Source organism: Leptodactylus fuscus, unplaced genomic scaffold, assembly GCF_031893055.1.
Source record: "Leptodactylus fuscus isolate aLepFus1 unplaced genomic scaffold, aLepFus1.hap2 HAP2_SCAFFOLD_102, whole genome shotgun sequence".
NCBI classification, from domain to species: Eukaryota; Metazoa; Chordata; class Amphibia; order Anura; family Leptodactylidae; genus Leptodactylus; species Leptodactylus fuscus.
Window position 1 is genome coordinate 138806 of NW_027439836.1, and position 18222 is coordinate 157027.

General features: G+C 43.9%; 1 protein-coding gene across 1 annotated transcript in view; it reads right to left on the minus strand.

Annotated features, from left to right (window-relative positions):
• The window catches only part of LOC142186433 (uncharacterized), a 40239-nt gene extending 24551 nt beyond the window's left edge, over positions 1–15688 (minus strand). The window contains exon 1 of the mRNA XM_075261269.1: positions 15566–15688. Within this exon, the coding sequence (XP_075117370.1) occupies positions 15566–15651 (86 nt within the window). The 5' untranslated portion in view covers positions 15652–15688. The remainder of the gene's footprint in view (positions 1–15565) is intronic.
• Positions 15689–18222: the final 2534 nt, after the last annotated feature.

Consider the following 18222-nt stretch of genomic DNA (forward strand, 5'->3'; position numbering starts at 1 on the left):
TGTGGCCTAGTAGAGAGAGCATTATACTGTATGTGGCCTAGTAGAGAGAGCATTATACTGTGTGTGGCCTAGTAGAGAGCATTATACTGTATGTGGCCTAGTAAAAAGAGCATTATACTGTATGTGGCCTAGTAGAGAGCATTATACTGTATGTGGCCTAGTAAAAAGAACATTATACTCTATGTGGCCTAGTAGAGAGAGCATTATACTGTGTGTGGCCTAGTAGAGAGAGCATTATACTGTATGTGGCCTAGTAGAGACAGCATTATACTATATGTGGCCTAGTAAAAAGAGCATTATACTGTATGTGGCCTAGTAGAGAGAGCATTATACTGTATGTGGCCTAGTAAAAAGAACATTATACTCTATGTGGCGTAGTGGAGAGAGCATTATACTGTATGTGGCCTAGTAGAGAGAGCATTATACTATATGTGGCCTAGTAAAAAGAGCATTATACTGTATGTGGCCTAGTAGAGAGAGCATTATACTGTATGTGGCCTAGTAGAGAGAGCATTATACTGTATGTGGCCTAGTAAAAAGAGCATTATACTGTATGTGGCCTAGTAGAGAGCATTATACTGTATGTGGCCTAGTAAAAAGAACATTATACTGTATGTGGCCTAGTAAAGAGAACATTATACTGTATGTGGCCTAGTAGAGAGAGCATTATACTGTATGTGGTCTAGTAAAAAGAGCATTATACTGTATGTGGCCTAGTAGAGAGAGCATTATACTGTATGTGGCCTAGTAGAGAGAGCATTATACTGTATGTGGCCTAGTAAAAAGAGCATTATACTGTATGTGGCCTAGTAGAGAGCATTATACTGTATGTGGCCTAGTAAAAAGAACATTATACTGTATGTGGCCTAGTAAAGAGAACATTATACTGTATGTGGCCTAGTAGAGAGAGCATTATACTGTATGTGGTCTAGTAAAAAGAGCATTATACTGTATGTGGCCTAGTAGAGAGAGCATTATACTGTGTGTGGCCTAGTAGAGAGAGCATTATACTGTGTGTGGCCTAGTAGAGAGAGCATTATACTGTATGTGGCCTAGTAGAGACAGCATTATACTGTATGTGGCCTAGTAGAGAGAGCATTATACTGTATGTGGCCTAGTAGAGAGAGCATTATACTGTATGTGGCCTAGTAGAGAGAGCATTATACTGTATGTGGCCTAGTAAAAAGAGCATTATACTGTATGTGGCCTAGTAGAGAGAGCATTATACTGTGTGTGGCCTAGTAGAGAGAGCATTATACTGTATGTGGTCTAGTAGAGAGAGCATTATACTGTATGTGGCCTAGTAAAAAGAGCATTATACTGTATGTGGCGTAGTAGAGAGAGCATTATACTGTATGTGGCCTAGTAGAGAGAGCATTATACTGTATGTGGCCTAGTAAAGAGAGCATTATACTGTATGTGGCCTAGTAGAGAGAGCATTATACTGTATGTGGCCTAGTAGAGAGAGCATTATACTGTGTGTGGCCTAGTAAAGAGAGCATTATACTGTATATGGCCTAGTAAAAAGAGCATTATACTGTATGTGGCGTAGTAGAGAGAGCATTATACTGTGTGTGGCCTAGTAGAGAGAGCATTATACTGTGTGTGGCCTAGTAGAGAGAGCATTATACTGTGTGTGGCCTAGTAGAGAGAGCATTATACTGTGTGTGGCCTAGTAGAGAGAGCATTATACTGTATGTGGCCTAGTAAAAAGAGCATTATACTGTATGTGGCGTAGTAGAGAGAGCATTATACTGTATGTGGCCTAGTAGAGAGAGCATTATACTGTATGTGGCCTAGTAGAGATAGCATTATACTGTATGTGGCCTAGTAGAGACAGCATTATACTGTATGTGGCCTAGTAAAAAGAACATTATACTGTATGTGGCGTAGTGGAGAGAGCATTATACTGTATGTGGCCTAGTAGAGAGAGCATTATACTGTATGTGGCCTAGTAAAAAGAGCATTATACTGTATGTGGCCTAGTAGAGAGAGCATTATACTGTGTGTGGCCTAGTAGAGAGAGCATTATACTGTATGTGGCCTAGTAAAAAGAGCATTATACTGTATGTGGCCTAGTAGAGAGAGCATTATACTGTATGTGGCCTAGTAAAGAGAGCATTATACTGTATGTGGCCTAGTAAAAAGAGCATTATACTGTATGTGGCCTAGTAGAGCATTATACTGTATGTGGCCTAGTAGAGAGAGCATTATACTGTATGTGGCCTAGTAGAGAGAGCATTATACTGTATGTGGCCTAGTAGAGAGAGCATTATACTGTATGTGGCCTAGTAGAGAGAGCATTATACTGTATGTGGCCTAGTAGAGACAGCATTATACTGTATGTGGCCTAGTAGAGAGCATTATACTGTATGTGGCGTAGTGAAGAGAGCATTATACTGTGTGTGGCCTAGTAGAGAGAGCATTATACTGTGTGTGGCCTAGTAGGGAGAGCATTATACTGTATGTGGCCTAGTAAAAAGAGCATTATACTGTATGTGGCGTAGTGGAGAGAGCATTATACTGTATGTGGCCTAGTAGAGAGCATTATACTGTGTGTGGCCTAGTAGAGAGAGCATTATACTGTGTGTGGCCTAGTAGAGAGCATTATACTGTATGTGGCCTAGTAGAGAGAGCATTATACTGTATGTGGCCTAGTAAAAAGAGCATTATACTGTATGTGGCCTAGTAGAGAGAGCATTATACTGTATGTGGCCTAGTAGAGAGAGCATTATACTGTGTGTGGCCTAGTAGAGAGAGCATTATACTGTATGTGGCCTAGTAGAGACAGCATTATACTGTATGTGGCCTAGTAAAAAGAGCATTATACTGTATGTGGCCTAGTAAAAAGAGCATTATACTGTATGTGGCCTAGTAGAGAGAGCATTATACTGTATGTGGCCTAGTAGAGAGCATTATACTGTATGTGGCCTAGTAGAGAGAGCATTATACTGTATGTGGCCTAGTAGAGAGAGCATTATACTGTATGTGGCCTAGTAGAGAGAGCATTATACTGTGTGTGGCCTAGTAGAGAGAGCATTATACTGTATGTGGCCTAGTAAAAAGAGCATTATACTGTATGTGGCCTAGTAGAGAGAGCATTATACTGTATGTGGCTTAGTAGAGAGAGCATTATACTGTATGTGGCCTAGTAGAGAGAGCATTATACTGTATGTGGCCTAGTAGAGAGAGCATTATACTGTATGTGGCCTAGTAAAAAGAGCATTATACTGTATGTGGCCAAGTAGAGAGAGCATTATACTGTATGTGGCCTAGTAGAGAGAGCATTATACTGTATGTGGCCTAGTAGAGAGAGCATTATACTGTATGTGGCCTAGTAAAAAGAGCATTATACTGTATGTGGCCTAGTAGAGAGAGCATTATACTGTATGTGGCCTAGTAGAGAGAGCATTATACTGTGTGTGGCCTAGTAGAGAGAGCATTATACTGTATGTGGCCTAGTAGAGACAGCATTATACTGTATGTGGCCTAGTAAAAAGAGCATTATACTGTATGTGGCCTAGTAAAAAGAGCATTATACTGTATGTGGCCTAGTAGAGAGCATTATACTGTATGTGGCCTAGTAGAGAGAGCATTATACTGCATGTGGCCTAGTAGAGAGAGCATTATACTGTAAGTTGCCTAGTACAGAGAGCATTATACTGTATGTGGCCTAGTAGAGAGAGCATTATACTGCATGTGGCCTAGTAGAGAGAGCATTATACTGTAAGTTGCCTAGTACAGAGAGCATTATACTGTATGTGGCCTAGTAGAGAGAGCATTATACTGTATGTGGCCTAGTAGAGAGAGCATTATACTGTATGTGGCCTAGTAGAGAGAGCATTATACTGTATGTGGCCTAGTAGAGAGAGCATTATACTGTATGTGGCTTAGTAGAGAGAGCATTATACTGTATGTGGCCTAGTAGAGAGAGCATTATACTGTATGTGGCCTAGTAGAGAGAGCATTATACTGTATGTGGCCTAGTAAAAAGAACATTATACTCTATGTGGCCTAGTAGAGAGAGCATTATACTGTATGTGGCCTAGTAGAGAGAGCATTATACTGTATGTGGCCTAGTAGAGAGAGCATTATACTGTATGTGGCCTAGTAGAGAGAGCATTATACTGTATGTGGCCTAGTAGAGAGAGCATTATACTGTGTGTGGCCTAGTAGAGAGAGCATTATACTGTATGTGGCCAAGTAGAGAGAGCATTATACTGTATGTGGCCTAGTAGAGAGAGCATTATACTGTATGTGGCCTAGTAGAGAGAGCATTATACTGTATGTGGCCTAGTAAAAAGAGCATTATACTGTATGTGGCCTAGTAGAGAGAGCATTATACTGTATGTGGCCTAGTAGAGAGAGCATTATACTGTGTGTGGCCTAGTAGAGAGAGCATTATACTGTATGTGGCCAAGTAGAGAGAGCATTATACTGTATGTGGCCAAGTAGAGAGAGCATTATACTGTATGTGGCCTAGTAGAGAGAGCATTATACTGTATGTGGCCTAGTAGAGAGAGCATTATACTGTATGTGGCCTAGTAAAAAGAGCATTATACTGTATGTGGCCTAGTAGAGAGAGCATTATACTGTATGTGGCCTAGTAGAGAGAGCATTATACTGTGTGTGGCCTAGTAGAGAGAGCATTATACTGTATGTGGCCTAGTAGAGACAGCATTATACTGTATGTGGCCTAGTAAAAAGAGCATTATACTGTATGTGGCCTAGTAGAGAGAGCATTATACTGTGTGTGGCCTAGTAGAGAGAGCATTATACTGTATGTGGCCTAGTAAAAAGAGCATTATACTGTATGTGGCCTAGTAGAGAGAGCATTATACTGTGTGTGGCTTAGTAGAGAGAGCATTATACTGTATGTGGCCTAGTAGAGAGAGCATTATACTGTATGTGGCCTAGTAAAAAGAGCATTATACTGTATGTGGCCAAGTAGAGAGAGCATTATACTGTATGTGGCCTAGTAGAGAGAGCATTATACTGTATGTGGCCTAGTAGAGAGAGCATTATACTGTATGTGGCCTAGTAGAGAGAGCATTATACTGTATGTGGCCTAGTAGAGAGAGCATTATACTGTATGTGGCCTAGTAGAGAGAGCATTATACTGTATTTGGCCTAGTAGAGACAGCATTATACTGTATGTGGCCTAGTAAAAAGAGCATTATACTGTATGTGGCCTAGTAGAGAGAGCATTATACTGTGTGTGGCCTAGTAGAGAGAGCATTATACTGTATGTGGTCTAGTAGAGCATTATACTGTATGTGGCCAAGTAGAGAGAGCATTATACTGTATGTGGCCTAGTAGAGAGCATTATACTGTATGTGGTCTAGTAGAGCATTATACTGTATGTGGCCTAGTAGAGAGAGCATTATACTGTATGTGGCCTAGTAGAGAGAGCATTATACTGTATGTGGCCTAGTAGAGAGAGCATTATACTGTATGTGGCCTAGTAGAGAGAGCATTATACTGCATGTGGCCTAGTAGAGAGAGAATTATACTGTATGTGGCCTAGTAAAACGAGCATTATACTGTATGTGGCCTAGTAGAGAGAGCATTATACTGTATGTGGCCTAGTAGAGAGAGCATTATACTGTGTGTGGCCTAGTAGAGAGAGCATTATACTGTATGTGGCCAAGTAGAGAGAGCATTATACTGTATGTGGCCTAGTAGAGAGAGCATTATACTGTATGTGGCCTAGTAGAGAGAGCATTATACTGTATGTGGCCTAGTAAAAAGAGCATTATACTGTATGTGGCCTAGTAGAGAGAGCATTATACTGTATGTGGCCTAGTAGAGAGAGCATTATACTGTGTGTGGCCTAGTAGAGAGAGCATTATACTGTATGTGGCCAAGTAGAGAGAGCATTATACTGTATGTGGCCAAGTAGAGAGAGCATTATACTGTATGTGGCCTAGTAGAGAGAGCATTATACTGTATGTGGCCTAGTAGAGAGAGCATTATACTGTATGTGGCCTAGTAAAAAGAGCATTATACTGTATGTGGCCTAGTAGAGAGAGCATTATACTGTATGTGGCCTAGTAGAGAGAGCATTATACTGTGTGTGGCCTAGTAGAGAGAGCATTATACTGTATGTGGCTTAGTAGAGACAGCATTATACTGTATGTGGCCTAGTAAAAAGAGCATTATACTGTATGTGGCCTAGTAGAGAGAGCATTATACTGTGTGTGGCCTAGTAGAGAGAGCATTATACTGTATGTGGCCTAGTAAAAAGAGCATTATACTGTATGTGGCCTAGTAGAGAGAGCATTATACTGTGTGTGGCTTAGTAGAGAGAGCATTATACTGTATGTGGCCTAGTAGGGAGAGCATTATACTGTATGTGGCCTAGTAAAAAGAGCATTATACTGTATGTGGCCAAGTAGAGAGAGCATTATACTGTATGTGGCCTAGTAGAGAGAGCATTATACTGTATGTGGCCTAGTAGAGAGAGCATTATACTGTATGTGGCCTAGTAGAGAGAGCATTATACTGTATGTGGCCTAGTAGAGAGAGCATTATACTGTATGTGGCCTAGTAGAGAGAGCATTATACTGTATGTGGCCTAGTAGAGACAGCATTATACTGTATGTGGCCTAGTAAAAAGAGCATTATACTGTATGTGGCCTAGTAGAGAGAGCATTATACTGTGTGTGGCCTAGTAGAGAGAGCATTATACTGTATGTGGTCTAGTAGAGCATTATACTGTATGTGGCCAAGTAGAGAGAGCATTATACTGTATGTGGCCTAGTAGAGAGCATTATACTGTATGTGGCCTAGTAGAGAGAGCATTATACTGTATGTGGCCTAGTAGAGAGAGCATTATACTGTATGTGGCCTAGTAGAGAGAGCATTATACTGTATGTGGCCTAGTAGAGAGAGCATTATACTGTATGTGGCCTAGTAGAGAGAGCATTATACTGTATGTGGCCTAGTAGAGAGAGCATTATACTGTATGTGGCCTAGTAGAGAGAGCATTATACTGCATGTGGCCTAGTAGAGAGAGAATTATACTGTATGTGGCCTTGTAGAGAGCATTATACTGTATGTGGCCTAGTAAAAAGAGCATTATACTGTGTGTGGCCTAGTAGAGAGAGCATTATACTGTATGTGGCCTAGTAGAGCATTATACTGTATGTGGCCTAGTAGAGAGAGCATTATACTGTATGTGGCCTAGTAGAGAGAGCATTATACTGTATGTGGCCTAGTAGAGAGAGAGCATTATACTGTATGTGGCCTAGTAGAGAGAGCATTATACTGTATGTGGCCTAGTAAAGAGAGCATTATACTGTATGTGGCCTAGTAGAGAGAGCATTATACTGTATGTGGCCTAGTAGAGAGAGCATTATACTGTATGTGGCCTAGTAGAGAGAGCATTATACTGCATGTGGCCTAGTAGAGAGAGCATTATACTGTAAGTTGCCTAGTACAGAGAGCATTATACTGTATGTGGCCTAGTAGAGAGAGCATTATACTGTATGTGGCCTAGTAGAGAGAGCATTATACTGTATGTGGCCTAGTAGAGAGAGCATTATACTGTATGTGGCCTAGTAGAGAGAGCATTATACTGTATGTGGCCTAGTAGAGAGAGCATTATACTGTATGTGGCCTAGTAAAAAGAACATTATACTCTATGTGGCCTAGTAGAGAGAGCATTATACTGTATGTGGCCTAGTAGAGAGAGCATTATACTGTATGTGGCCTAGTAAAAAGAGCATTATACTGTATGTGGCCTAGTAGAGAGAGCATTATACTGTATGTGGCCTAGTAGAGAGAGCATTATACTGTGTGTGGCCTAGTAGAGAGAGCATTATACTGTATGTGGCCAAGTAGAGAGAGCATTATACTGTATGTGGCCTAGTAGAGAGAGCATTATACTGTATGTGGCCTAGTAGAGAGAGCATTATACTGTATGTGGCCAAGTAGAGAGAGCATTATACTGTATGTGGCCTAGTAGAGAGAGCATTATACTGTATGTGGCCTAGTAGAGAGAGCATTATACTGTATGTGGCCTAGTAAAAAGAGCATTATACTGTATGTGGCCTAGTAGAGAGAGCATTATACTGTATGTGGCCTAGTAGAGAGAGCATTATACTGTGTGTGGCCTAGTAGAGAGAGCATTATACTGTATGTGGTCTAGTAGAGACAGCATTATACTGTATGTGGCCTAGTAAAAAGAGCATTATACTGTATGTGGCCTAGTAGAGAGAGCATTATACTGTGTGTGGCCTAGTAGAGAGAGCATTATACTGTGTGTGGCCTAGTAGAGAGAGCATTATACTGTATGTGGCCTAGTAGAGACAGCATTATACTGTGTGTGGCCTAGTAGAGAGAGCATTATACTGTATGTGGCCTAGTAAAAAGAGCATTATACTGTATGTGGCCTAGTAGAGAGAGCATTATACTGTATGTGGCTTAGTAGAGAGAGCATTATACTGTATGTGGCCTAGTAGAGAGAGCATTATACTGTATGTGGCCTAGTAAAAAGAGCATTATACTGTATGTGGCCAAGTAGAGAGAGCATTATACTGTATGTGGCCTAGTAGAGCATTATACTGTATGTGGCCTAGTAGAGAGAGCATTATACTGTATGTGGCCTAGTAGAGAGAGCATTATACTGTATGTGGCCTAGTAAAAAGAGCATTATACTGTATGTGGCCTAGTAGAGAGAGCATTATACTGTGTGTGGCCTAGTAGAGAGAGCATTATACTGTATGTGGCCTAGTAAAAAGAGCATTATACTGTATGTGGCCTAGTAGAGAGAGTATTATACTGTATGTGGCCTAGTAGAGAGAGCATTATACTGCATGTGGCCTAGTAGAGAGAGAATTATACTGTATGTGGCCTTGTAGAGAGCATTATACTGCATGTGGCCTAGTAGAGAGAGAATTATACTGTATGTGGCCTAGTAGAGAGAGCATTATACTGTATGTGGCCTAGTAGAGAGAGCATTATACTGTATGTGGCCTAGTAGAGAGAGCATTATACTGTATGTGGCCTAGTAAAAAGAGCATTATACTGTATGTGGCCTAGTAGAGAGAGCATTATACTGTATGTGGCCTAGTAGAGAGAGCATTATACTGCATGTGGCCTAGTAAAAAGAACATTATACTGTATGTGGCGTAGTGGAGAGAACATTATACTGTATGTGGCCTAGTAGAGAGAGCATTTTACTGTATGTGGCCTAGTAGAGAGAGCATTATACTGTATGTGGCCTAGTAAAAAGAGCATTATACTGTATGTGGCCTAGTAGAGAGAGCATTATACTGTGTGTGGCCTAGTAGAGAGCGCATTATACTGTATGTGGCCTAGTAGAGCATTATACTGTATGTGGCCTAGTAGAGAGAGCATTATACTGTATGTGGCCTAGTAGAGAGAGCATTATACTGTATGTGGCCTAGTAGAGAGAGCATTATACTGTATGTGGCCTAGTAGAGAGAGCATTATACTGTATGTGGCCTAGTAAAGAGAGCATTATACTGTATGTGGTCTAGTAGAGAGAGCATTATACTGCATGTGGCCTAGTATAGAGAGAATTATACTGTATGTGGACTTGTAGGGAGAGCATTATACTGTATGTGGCCTAGTAGAGAGAGCATTATACTGTATGTGGCCTAGTAGAGAGAGCATTATACTGTATGTGGCCTAGTAGAGAGAGCATTATACTGTGTGTGGCCTAGTAGAGAGAGCATTATACTGTATGTGGCCTAGTAAAAAGAGCATTATACTGTATGTGGCCTAGTAGAGAGAGCATTATACTGTGTGTGGCCTAGTAGAGAGAGCATTATACTGTATGTGGCCTAGTAAAAAGAGCATTATACTGTATGTGGCCTAGTAGAGAGAGCATTATACTGTATGTGGCCTAGTAGAGAGAGCATTATACTGTATGTGGCCTAGTAAAAAGAGCATTATACTGTATGTGGTCTAGTAAAAAGAGAATTATACTGTATGTGGCCTAGTAGAGAGAGAATTATACTGTTTGTGGCCTTGTAGGGAGAGCATTATACTGTATGAGGCCTAGTAGAGAGAGCATTATACTGTATGTGGCCTAGTAGAGAGAGCATTATACTGTATGTGGCCTAGTAGAGAGAGCATTATACTGTATGTGGCCTAGTAGAGAGAGCATTATACTGTATGTGGCCTAGTAGAGAGAGCATTATACTGTATGTGGCCTACTAAAGAGAGCATTATACTGTATGTGGCCTAGTAAAGAGAGCATTGTAGTGTATGTGGCCTAATAGAGAGAGCATTATACTGTATGTGGCCTAGTAGAGAGAGCATTATACTGTATGTGGCCTAGTAGAGAGAGCATTATACTGTATGTGGCCTAGTAGAGAGAGCATTATACTGTATGTGGCCTACTAAAGAGAGCATTATACTGTATGTGGCCTAGTAAAGAGAGCATTGTAGTGTATGTGGCCTAATAGAGAGAGCATTATACTGTATGTGGCCTAGTAGAGAGAGCATTATACTGTATGAGGCCTAGTAGAGAATTATACTGTGTGTGGACCAGTAAAGAGAGCATTATACTGTATGTGGCCTAGTAGAGAGAGCATTATACTGTGTGTGGCCTAGTAGAGAGAGCATTATACTGTATGTGGCCTAGTAAAAAGAGCATTATACTGTATGTGGCCTAGTAGAGAGAGCATTATACTGTATGTGGCCTAGTAGAGAGAGCATTATACTGTATGTGGCCTAGTAGAGAGAGCATTATACTGTATGTGGTCTAGTAAAAAGAGAATTATACTGTATGTGGCCTAGTAGAGAGAGAATTATACTGTTTGTGGCCTTGTAGGGAGAGCATTATACTGTATGAGGCCTAGTAGAGAGAGCATTATACTGTATGTGGCCTAGTAGAGAGAGCATTATACTGTATGTGGCCTAGTAGAGAGAGCATTATACTGTATGTGGCCTAGTAGAGAGAACATTATACTGTATGTGGCCTAGTAGAGAGAGCATTATACTGTATGTGGCCTACTAAAGAGAGCATTATACTGTATGTGGCCTAGTAAAGAGAGCATTGTAGTGTATGTGGCCTAATAGAGAGAGCATTATACTGTATGAGGCCTAGTAGAGAATAATACTGTGTGTGGACCAGTAAAGAGAGCATTATACTGTATGTGGACCAGTAAAGAGAGCATTATACTGTATGTGGACCAGTAAAGAGAGTATTATACTGTAAAGATGGCAGGCTTGCAGAGGGGACTATATACTGAGAAAGAAAACAGGCAGCCGTGTATAGTGTACACCTATATGGGTAGTGGAGCCAAAATATAGACAGCTATAGGCGCACTCTCCTCTATAGATACGGAGTACAGAATAGGCAGCTATAGGCGCACTCTCCTCTATAGATACTGAGTACAGTACAGACAGCTATAGGCGCACTCTCCTCTATAGATACTGAGTACAGTACAGACAGCTATAGGCGCACTCTGATCTATAGATACTGAGTACAGTACAGACAGCTATAGGTGCACTCTCCTCTATAGATACTGAGTACAGTACAGACAGCTATAGGTGCACTCTCCTCTATAGATACTGAGTACAGTACAGACAGCTATAGGTGCACTCTCCTCTATAGATACTGAGTACAGTACAGACAGCTATAGGTGCACTCTCCTCTATAGATACTGAGTACAGTACAGACAGCTATAGGTGCACTCTGATCTATAGATACTGAGTACAGTACAGACAGCTATAGGTGCACTCTCCTCTATAGATACTGAGTACAGTACAGACAGCTATAGGTGCACTCTCCTCTATAGATACTGAGTACAGTACAGACAGCTATAGGTGCACTCTGATCTATAGATACTGAGTACAGTACAGACAGCTATAGGTGCACTCTCCTCTATAGATACTGAGTACAGTACAGACAGCTATAGGTGCACTCTCCTCTATAGATACTGAGTACAGTACAGACAGCTATAGGTGCACTCTCCTCTATAGATACTGAGTACAGTACAGACAGCTATAGGTGCCCTCTCCTCTATAGATACTGAGTACAGTACAGACAGCTATAGGCGCACTCTCCTCTATAGATACTGAGTACAGTACAGACAGCTATAGGCGCACTCTCCTCTATAGATACTGAGTACAGTACAGACAGCTATAGGCGCACTCTCCTCTATAGATACTGAGTACAGTACAGACAGCTATAGGCGCACTCTCCTCTATAGATAATGAGTACAGTACAGACAGCTATAGGCGCACTCTCCTCTATAGATACGGAGTACAGTACAGACAGCTATAGGCGCACTCTCCTCTATAGATACTGAGTACAGTACAGACAGCTATAGGTGCACTCTCCTCTATAGATACTGAGTACAGTACAGACAGCTATAGGCGCACTCTCCTCTATAGATACTGAGTACAGTACAGACAGCTATAGGTGCACTCTCCTCTATAGATACTGAGTACAGAACAGACAGCTATAGGTGCCCTCTCCTCTATAGATACTGAGTACAGTACAGGCAGCTATAGGCACACTCTCCTCTATAGATACTGAGTACAGTACAGACAGCTATAGGTGCACTCTCCTCTATAGATACTGAGTACAGTACAGACAGCTATAGGCGCACTCTCCTCTATAGATACTGAGTACAGTACAGACAGCTATAGGCGCACTCTCCTCTATAGATACTGAGTACAGTACAGACAGCTATAGGCGCACTCTCCTCTATAGATACTGAGTACAGTACAGACAGCTATAGGCGCCCTCTCCTCTATAGATACGGAGTACAGTACAGACAGCTATAGGTGCACTCTCCTCTATAGATACTGAGTACAGTACAGACAGCTATAGGCGCACTCTCCTCTATAGATACGGAGTACAGTACAGACAGCTATAGGCGCACTCTCCTCTATAGATACTGAGTACAGTACAGACAGCTATAGGTGCACTCTCCTCTATAGATACTGAGTACAGTACAGACAGCTATAGGCGCACTCTCCTCTATAGATACGGAGTACAGTATAGGCGCACTCTCCTCTATAGATACGGAGTACAGTATAGGCGCACTCTCCTCTATAGATACTGAGTACAGTACAGACAGCTATAGGCGCACTCTCCTCTATAGATACTGAGTACAGTACAGACAGCTATAGGCGCACTCTCCTCTATAGATACTGAGTACAGTACAGACAGCTATAGGCGCCCTCTCCTCTATAGATACGGAGTACAGTACAGACAGCTATAGGTGCACTCTCCTCTATAGATACTGAGTACAGTACAGACAGCTATAGGCGCACTCTCCTCTATAGATACGGAGTACAGTACAGACAGCTATAGGCGCACTCTCCTCTATAGATACTGAGTACAGTACAGACAGCTATAGGTGCACTCTCCTCTATAGATACTGAGTACAGTACAGACAGCTATAGGCGCACTCTCCTCTATAGATACGGAGTACAGTATAGGCAGCTATAGGCGCACTCTCCTCTATAGATACGGAGTACAGTACAGACAGCTATAGGCGCACTCTCCTCTATAGATACTGAGTACAGTACAGACAGCTATAGGTGCACTCTCCTCTATAGATACTGAGTACAGTACAGACAGCTATAGGCGCACTCTCCTCTATAGATACGGAGTACAGTATAGACAGCTATAGGCGCACTCTCCTCTATAGATACGGAGTACAGTACAGACAGCTATAGGGGCACTCTCCTCTATAGATACTGAGTACAGTACAGACAGCTATTGTCGCACTCTCCTCTATAGATACTGAGTACAGTACAGACAGCTATAGGTGCACTCTCCTCTATAGATACTGAGTACAGTACAGACAGCTATAGGCGCCCTCTCCTCTATAGATACTGAGTACAGTACAGACAGCTATAGGTGCACTCTCCTCTATAGATACTGAGTACAGTACAGACAGCTATAGGCGCACTCTCCTCTATAGATACGGAGTACAGTATAGACAGCTATAGGCGCACTCTCCTCTATAGATACGGAGTACAGTACAGACAGCTATAGGGGCACTCTCCTCTATAGATACTGAGTACAGTACAGACAGCTATTGTCGCACTCTCCTCTATAGATACTGAGTACAGTACAGACAGCTATAGGTGCACTCTCCTCTATAGATACTGAGTACAGTACAGACAGCTATAGGCGCCCTCTCCTCTATAGATACTGAGTACAGTACAGACAGCTATAGGCGCCCTCTCCTCTATAGATACTGAGTACAGTACAGACAGCTATAGGTGCACTCTCCTCTATAGATAGTACAGTACAGACAGCTATAGGCGCCCTCTCCTCTATAGATACGGAGTACAGTACAGACAGCTATAGGCGCACTCTGATCTATAGATACTGAGTACAGTACAGACAGCTATAGGCGCACTCTCCTCTATAGATACGGAGTACAGTACAGACAGCTATAGGTGCACTCTCCTCTATAGATACGGAGTACAGTACAGACAGCTATAGGCGCACTCTCCTCTATAGATACGGAGTACAGTACAGACAGCTATAGGTGCCCTCTCCTCTATAGATACTGAGTACAGTACAGACAGCTATAGGCGCACTCTCCTCTATAGATACTGAGTACAGTACAGAGCTATAGGTGCCCTCTCCTCTATAGATACTGAGTACAGTACAGGCAGCTATAGGCACACTCTCCTCTATAGATACTGAGTACAGTACAGACAGCTATAGGTGCACTCTCCTCTATAGATACTGAGTACAGTACAGACAGCTATAGGCGCACTCTCCTCTATAGATACTGAGTACAGTACAGACAGCTATAGGCGCACTCTCCTCTATAGATACTGAGTACAGTACAGACAGCTATAGGCGCACTCTCCTCTATAGATACTGAGTACAGTACAGACAGCTATAGGCGCCCTCTCCTCTATAGATACGGAGTACAGTACAGACAGCTATAGGTGCACTCTCCTCTATAGATACTGAGTACAGTACAGACAGCTATAGGCGCACTCTCCTCTATAGATACGGAGTACAGTACAGACAGCTATAGGCGCACTCTCCTCTATAGATACTGAGTACAGTACAGACAGCTATAGGTGCACTCTCCTCTATAGATACTGAGTACAGTACAGACAGCTATAGGTGCCCTCTGATCTATAGATACTGAGTACAGTACAGACAGCTATAGGTGCACTCTCCTCTATAGATACGGAGTACAGTACAGACAGCTATAGGCGCACTCTCCTCTATAGATACTGAGTACAGTACAGACAGCTATAGGTGCACTCTCCTCTATAGATATGGAGTACAGTACAGACAGCTATAGGTGCACTCTCCTCTATAGATACTGAGTACAGTACAGACAGCTATAGGCGCACTCTCCTCTATAGATATGGAGTACAGTACAGACAGCTATAGGCGCACTCTCCTCTATAGATACTGAGTACAGTACAGACAGCTATAGGCGCACTCTCCTCTATAGATACTGAGTACAGTACAGACAGCTATAGGCGCACTCTCCTCTATAGATACTGAGTACAGTACAGACAGCTATAGGCGCACTCTCCTCTATAGATATGGAGTACAGTATAGGCGCTCTCTCCTCCAGCAGCTCACCAGTCAGTGGAGGTCCTATCACTCAGGATGTCCTCCTTGGCAGTGATGAGGGACAGGCTGTAGGTGTCCAGGTTCAGGGCGCTCATGTCATCAGGTCGGGGTGACTGTGAGACTCCTTCCTCTACAAAGTCTGCAGACAATGCCTCTCCCCTCCCCTCCCCCTCCTCACCCCGGCCCTCCTCCTCTTACCCGGCCCGCCTCCAAAACTTACTCAACTCTGCTCCCTGCTCAAGGTGCCCGGGACCTCCTCACTGACTGTCTCCTGCCCCATCTCTAGTCACTGACTGTCTCCTGCTCCATCTCTAGTCACTGACTGTCTCCTGCTCCATCTCTAGTCACTGACTGTCTCCTGCTCCATCTCTAGTCCCTGACTGTCTCCTGCTCCATCTCTAGTCACTGACTGTCTCCTGCTCCATCTCTAGTCACTGACTGTCTCCTGCCCCATCTCTAGTCACTGACTGTCTCCTGCTCCATCTCTAGTCACTGACTGTCTCCTGCCCCATCTCTAGTCCCTGACTGTCTCCATCTCTAGTCACTGACCGTCTCCTGCTCCATCTCTAGTCACTGACTGTCTCCTGCCTCATCTCTAGTCACTGACTGTCTCCTGCCCCATCTCTAGTCCCTGACTGTCTCCATCTCTAGTCACTGACCGTCTCCTGCCTCATCTCTAGTCACTGACCGTCTCCTGCCTCATCTCTAGTCACTGACCGTCTCCTGCTCCATCTCTAGTCACTGACCGTCTCCTGCCTCATCTCTAGTCACTGACTGTCGCCTGCCCCATCTCTAGTCCCTGACTGTCTCCATCTCTAGTCACTGACCGTCTCCTGCTCCATCTCTAGTCACTGACTGTCGCCTGCCCCATCTCTAGTCCCTGACTGTCTCCTGCCTCATCTCTAGTCACTGACTGTCTCCTGCCTCATCTCTAGTCACTGACCGTCTCCTGCCCCATCTCTAGTCACTGACCGTCTCCTGCTCCATCTCTAGTCACTGACCGTCTCCTGCTCCATCTCTAGTCACTGACTGTCTCCTGCCTCATCTCTAGTCACTGACTGTCTCCTGCCCCATCTCTAGTCCCTGACTGTCTCCATCTCTAGTCACTGACCGTCTCCTGCTCCATCTCTAGTCACTGACTGTCTCCTGCCTCATCTCTAGTCACTGACTGTCTCCTGCCTCATCTCTAGTCACTGACTGTCTCCTGCTCCATCTCTAGTCACTGACCGTCTCCTGCTCCATCTCTAGTCACTGACTGTCTCCTGCCTCATCTCTAGTCACTGACTGTCTCCTGCCCCATCTCTAGTCCCTGACTGTCTCCATCTCTAGTCACTGACCGTCTCCTGCCTCATCTCTAGTCACTGACCGTCTCCTGCCTCATCTCTAGTCACTGACCGTCTCCTGCCTCATCTCTAGTCACTGACCGTCTCCTGCTCCATCTCTAGTCACTGACCGTCTCCTGCCTCATCTCTAGTCACTGACTGTCGCCTGCCCCATCTCTAGTCCCTGACTGTCTCCATCTCTAGTCACTGACCGTCTCCTGCTCCATCTCTAGTCACTGACTGTCGCCTGCCCCATCTCTAGTCCCTGACTGTCTCCATCTCTAGTCACTGACCGTCTCCTGCCTCATCTCTAGTCACTGACTGTCTCCTGCCTCATCTCTAGTCACTGACTGTCTCCTGCTCCATCTCTAGTCACTGACTGTCTCCTGCCTCATCTCTAGTCACTGACTGTCTCCTGCCCCATCTCTAGTCCCTGACTGTCTCCATCTCTAGTCACTGACTGTCTCCTGCCTCATCTCTAGTCACTGACTGTCTCCTGCTCCATCTCTAGTCACTGACTGTCTCCTGCCTCATCTCTAGTCACTGACTGTCTCCTGCCCCATCTCTAGTCACTGACCGTCTCCTGCCTCATCTCTGGTCACTGACTGTCTCCTGCCTCATCTCTAGTCACTGACTGTCTCCTGCCTCATCTCTAGTCACTGACCGTCTCCTGCCTCATCTCTAGTCACTGACTGTCTCCTGCCTCATCTCTAGTCACTGACCGTCTCCTGCCTCATCTCTAGTCACTGACCGTCTCCTGCTCCATCTCTAGTCACTGACCGTCTCCTGCCCCATCTCTAGTCACTGACCGTCTCCTGCTCCATCTCTAGTCACTGACTGTCTCCTGCCCCATCTCTAGTCACTGACTGTCTCCTGCCCCATCTCTAGTCACTGACTGTCTCCTGCCTCATCTCTAGTCACTGACTGTCTCCTGCCCCATCTCTAGTCACTGACTGTCTCCTGCCTCATCTCTAGTCACTGACTGTCTCCTGCCCCATCTCTAGTCACTGACTGTCTCCTGCCCCATCTCTACTCACTGACTGTCTCCTGCCCCATCTCTAGTCCCTGACCGTCTCCTGCCCCATCTCTAGTCACTGTCTCCTGCTCCATCTCTAGTCACTGACTGTCTCCTGCCCCATCTCTAGTCACTGACTGTCTCCTGCCCCATCTCTAGTCACTGACTGTCTCCTGCTCCATCTCTAGTCACTGACTGTCTCCTGCCTCATCTCTAGTCACTGACTGTCTCCTGCCCCATCTCTAGTCACTGACTGTCTCCTGCCTCATCTCTAGTCACTGACCGTCTCCTCCTCCATCTCTAGTCCCTATTTATATTGATATTATTGT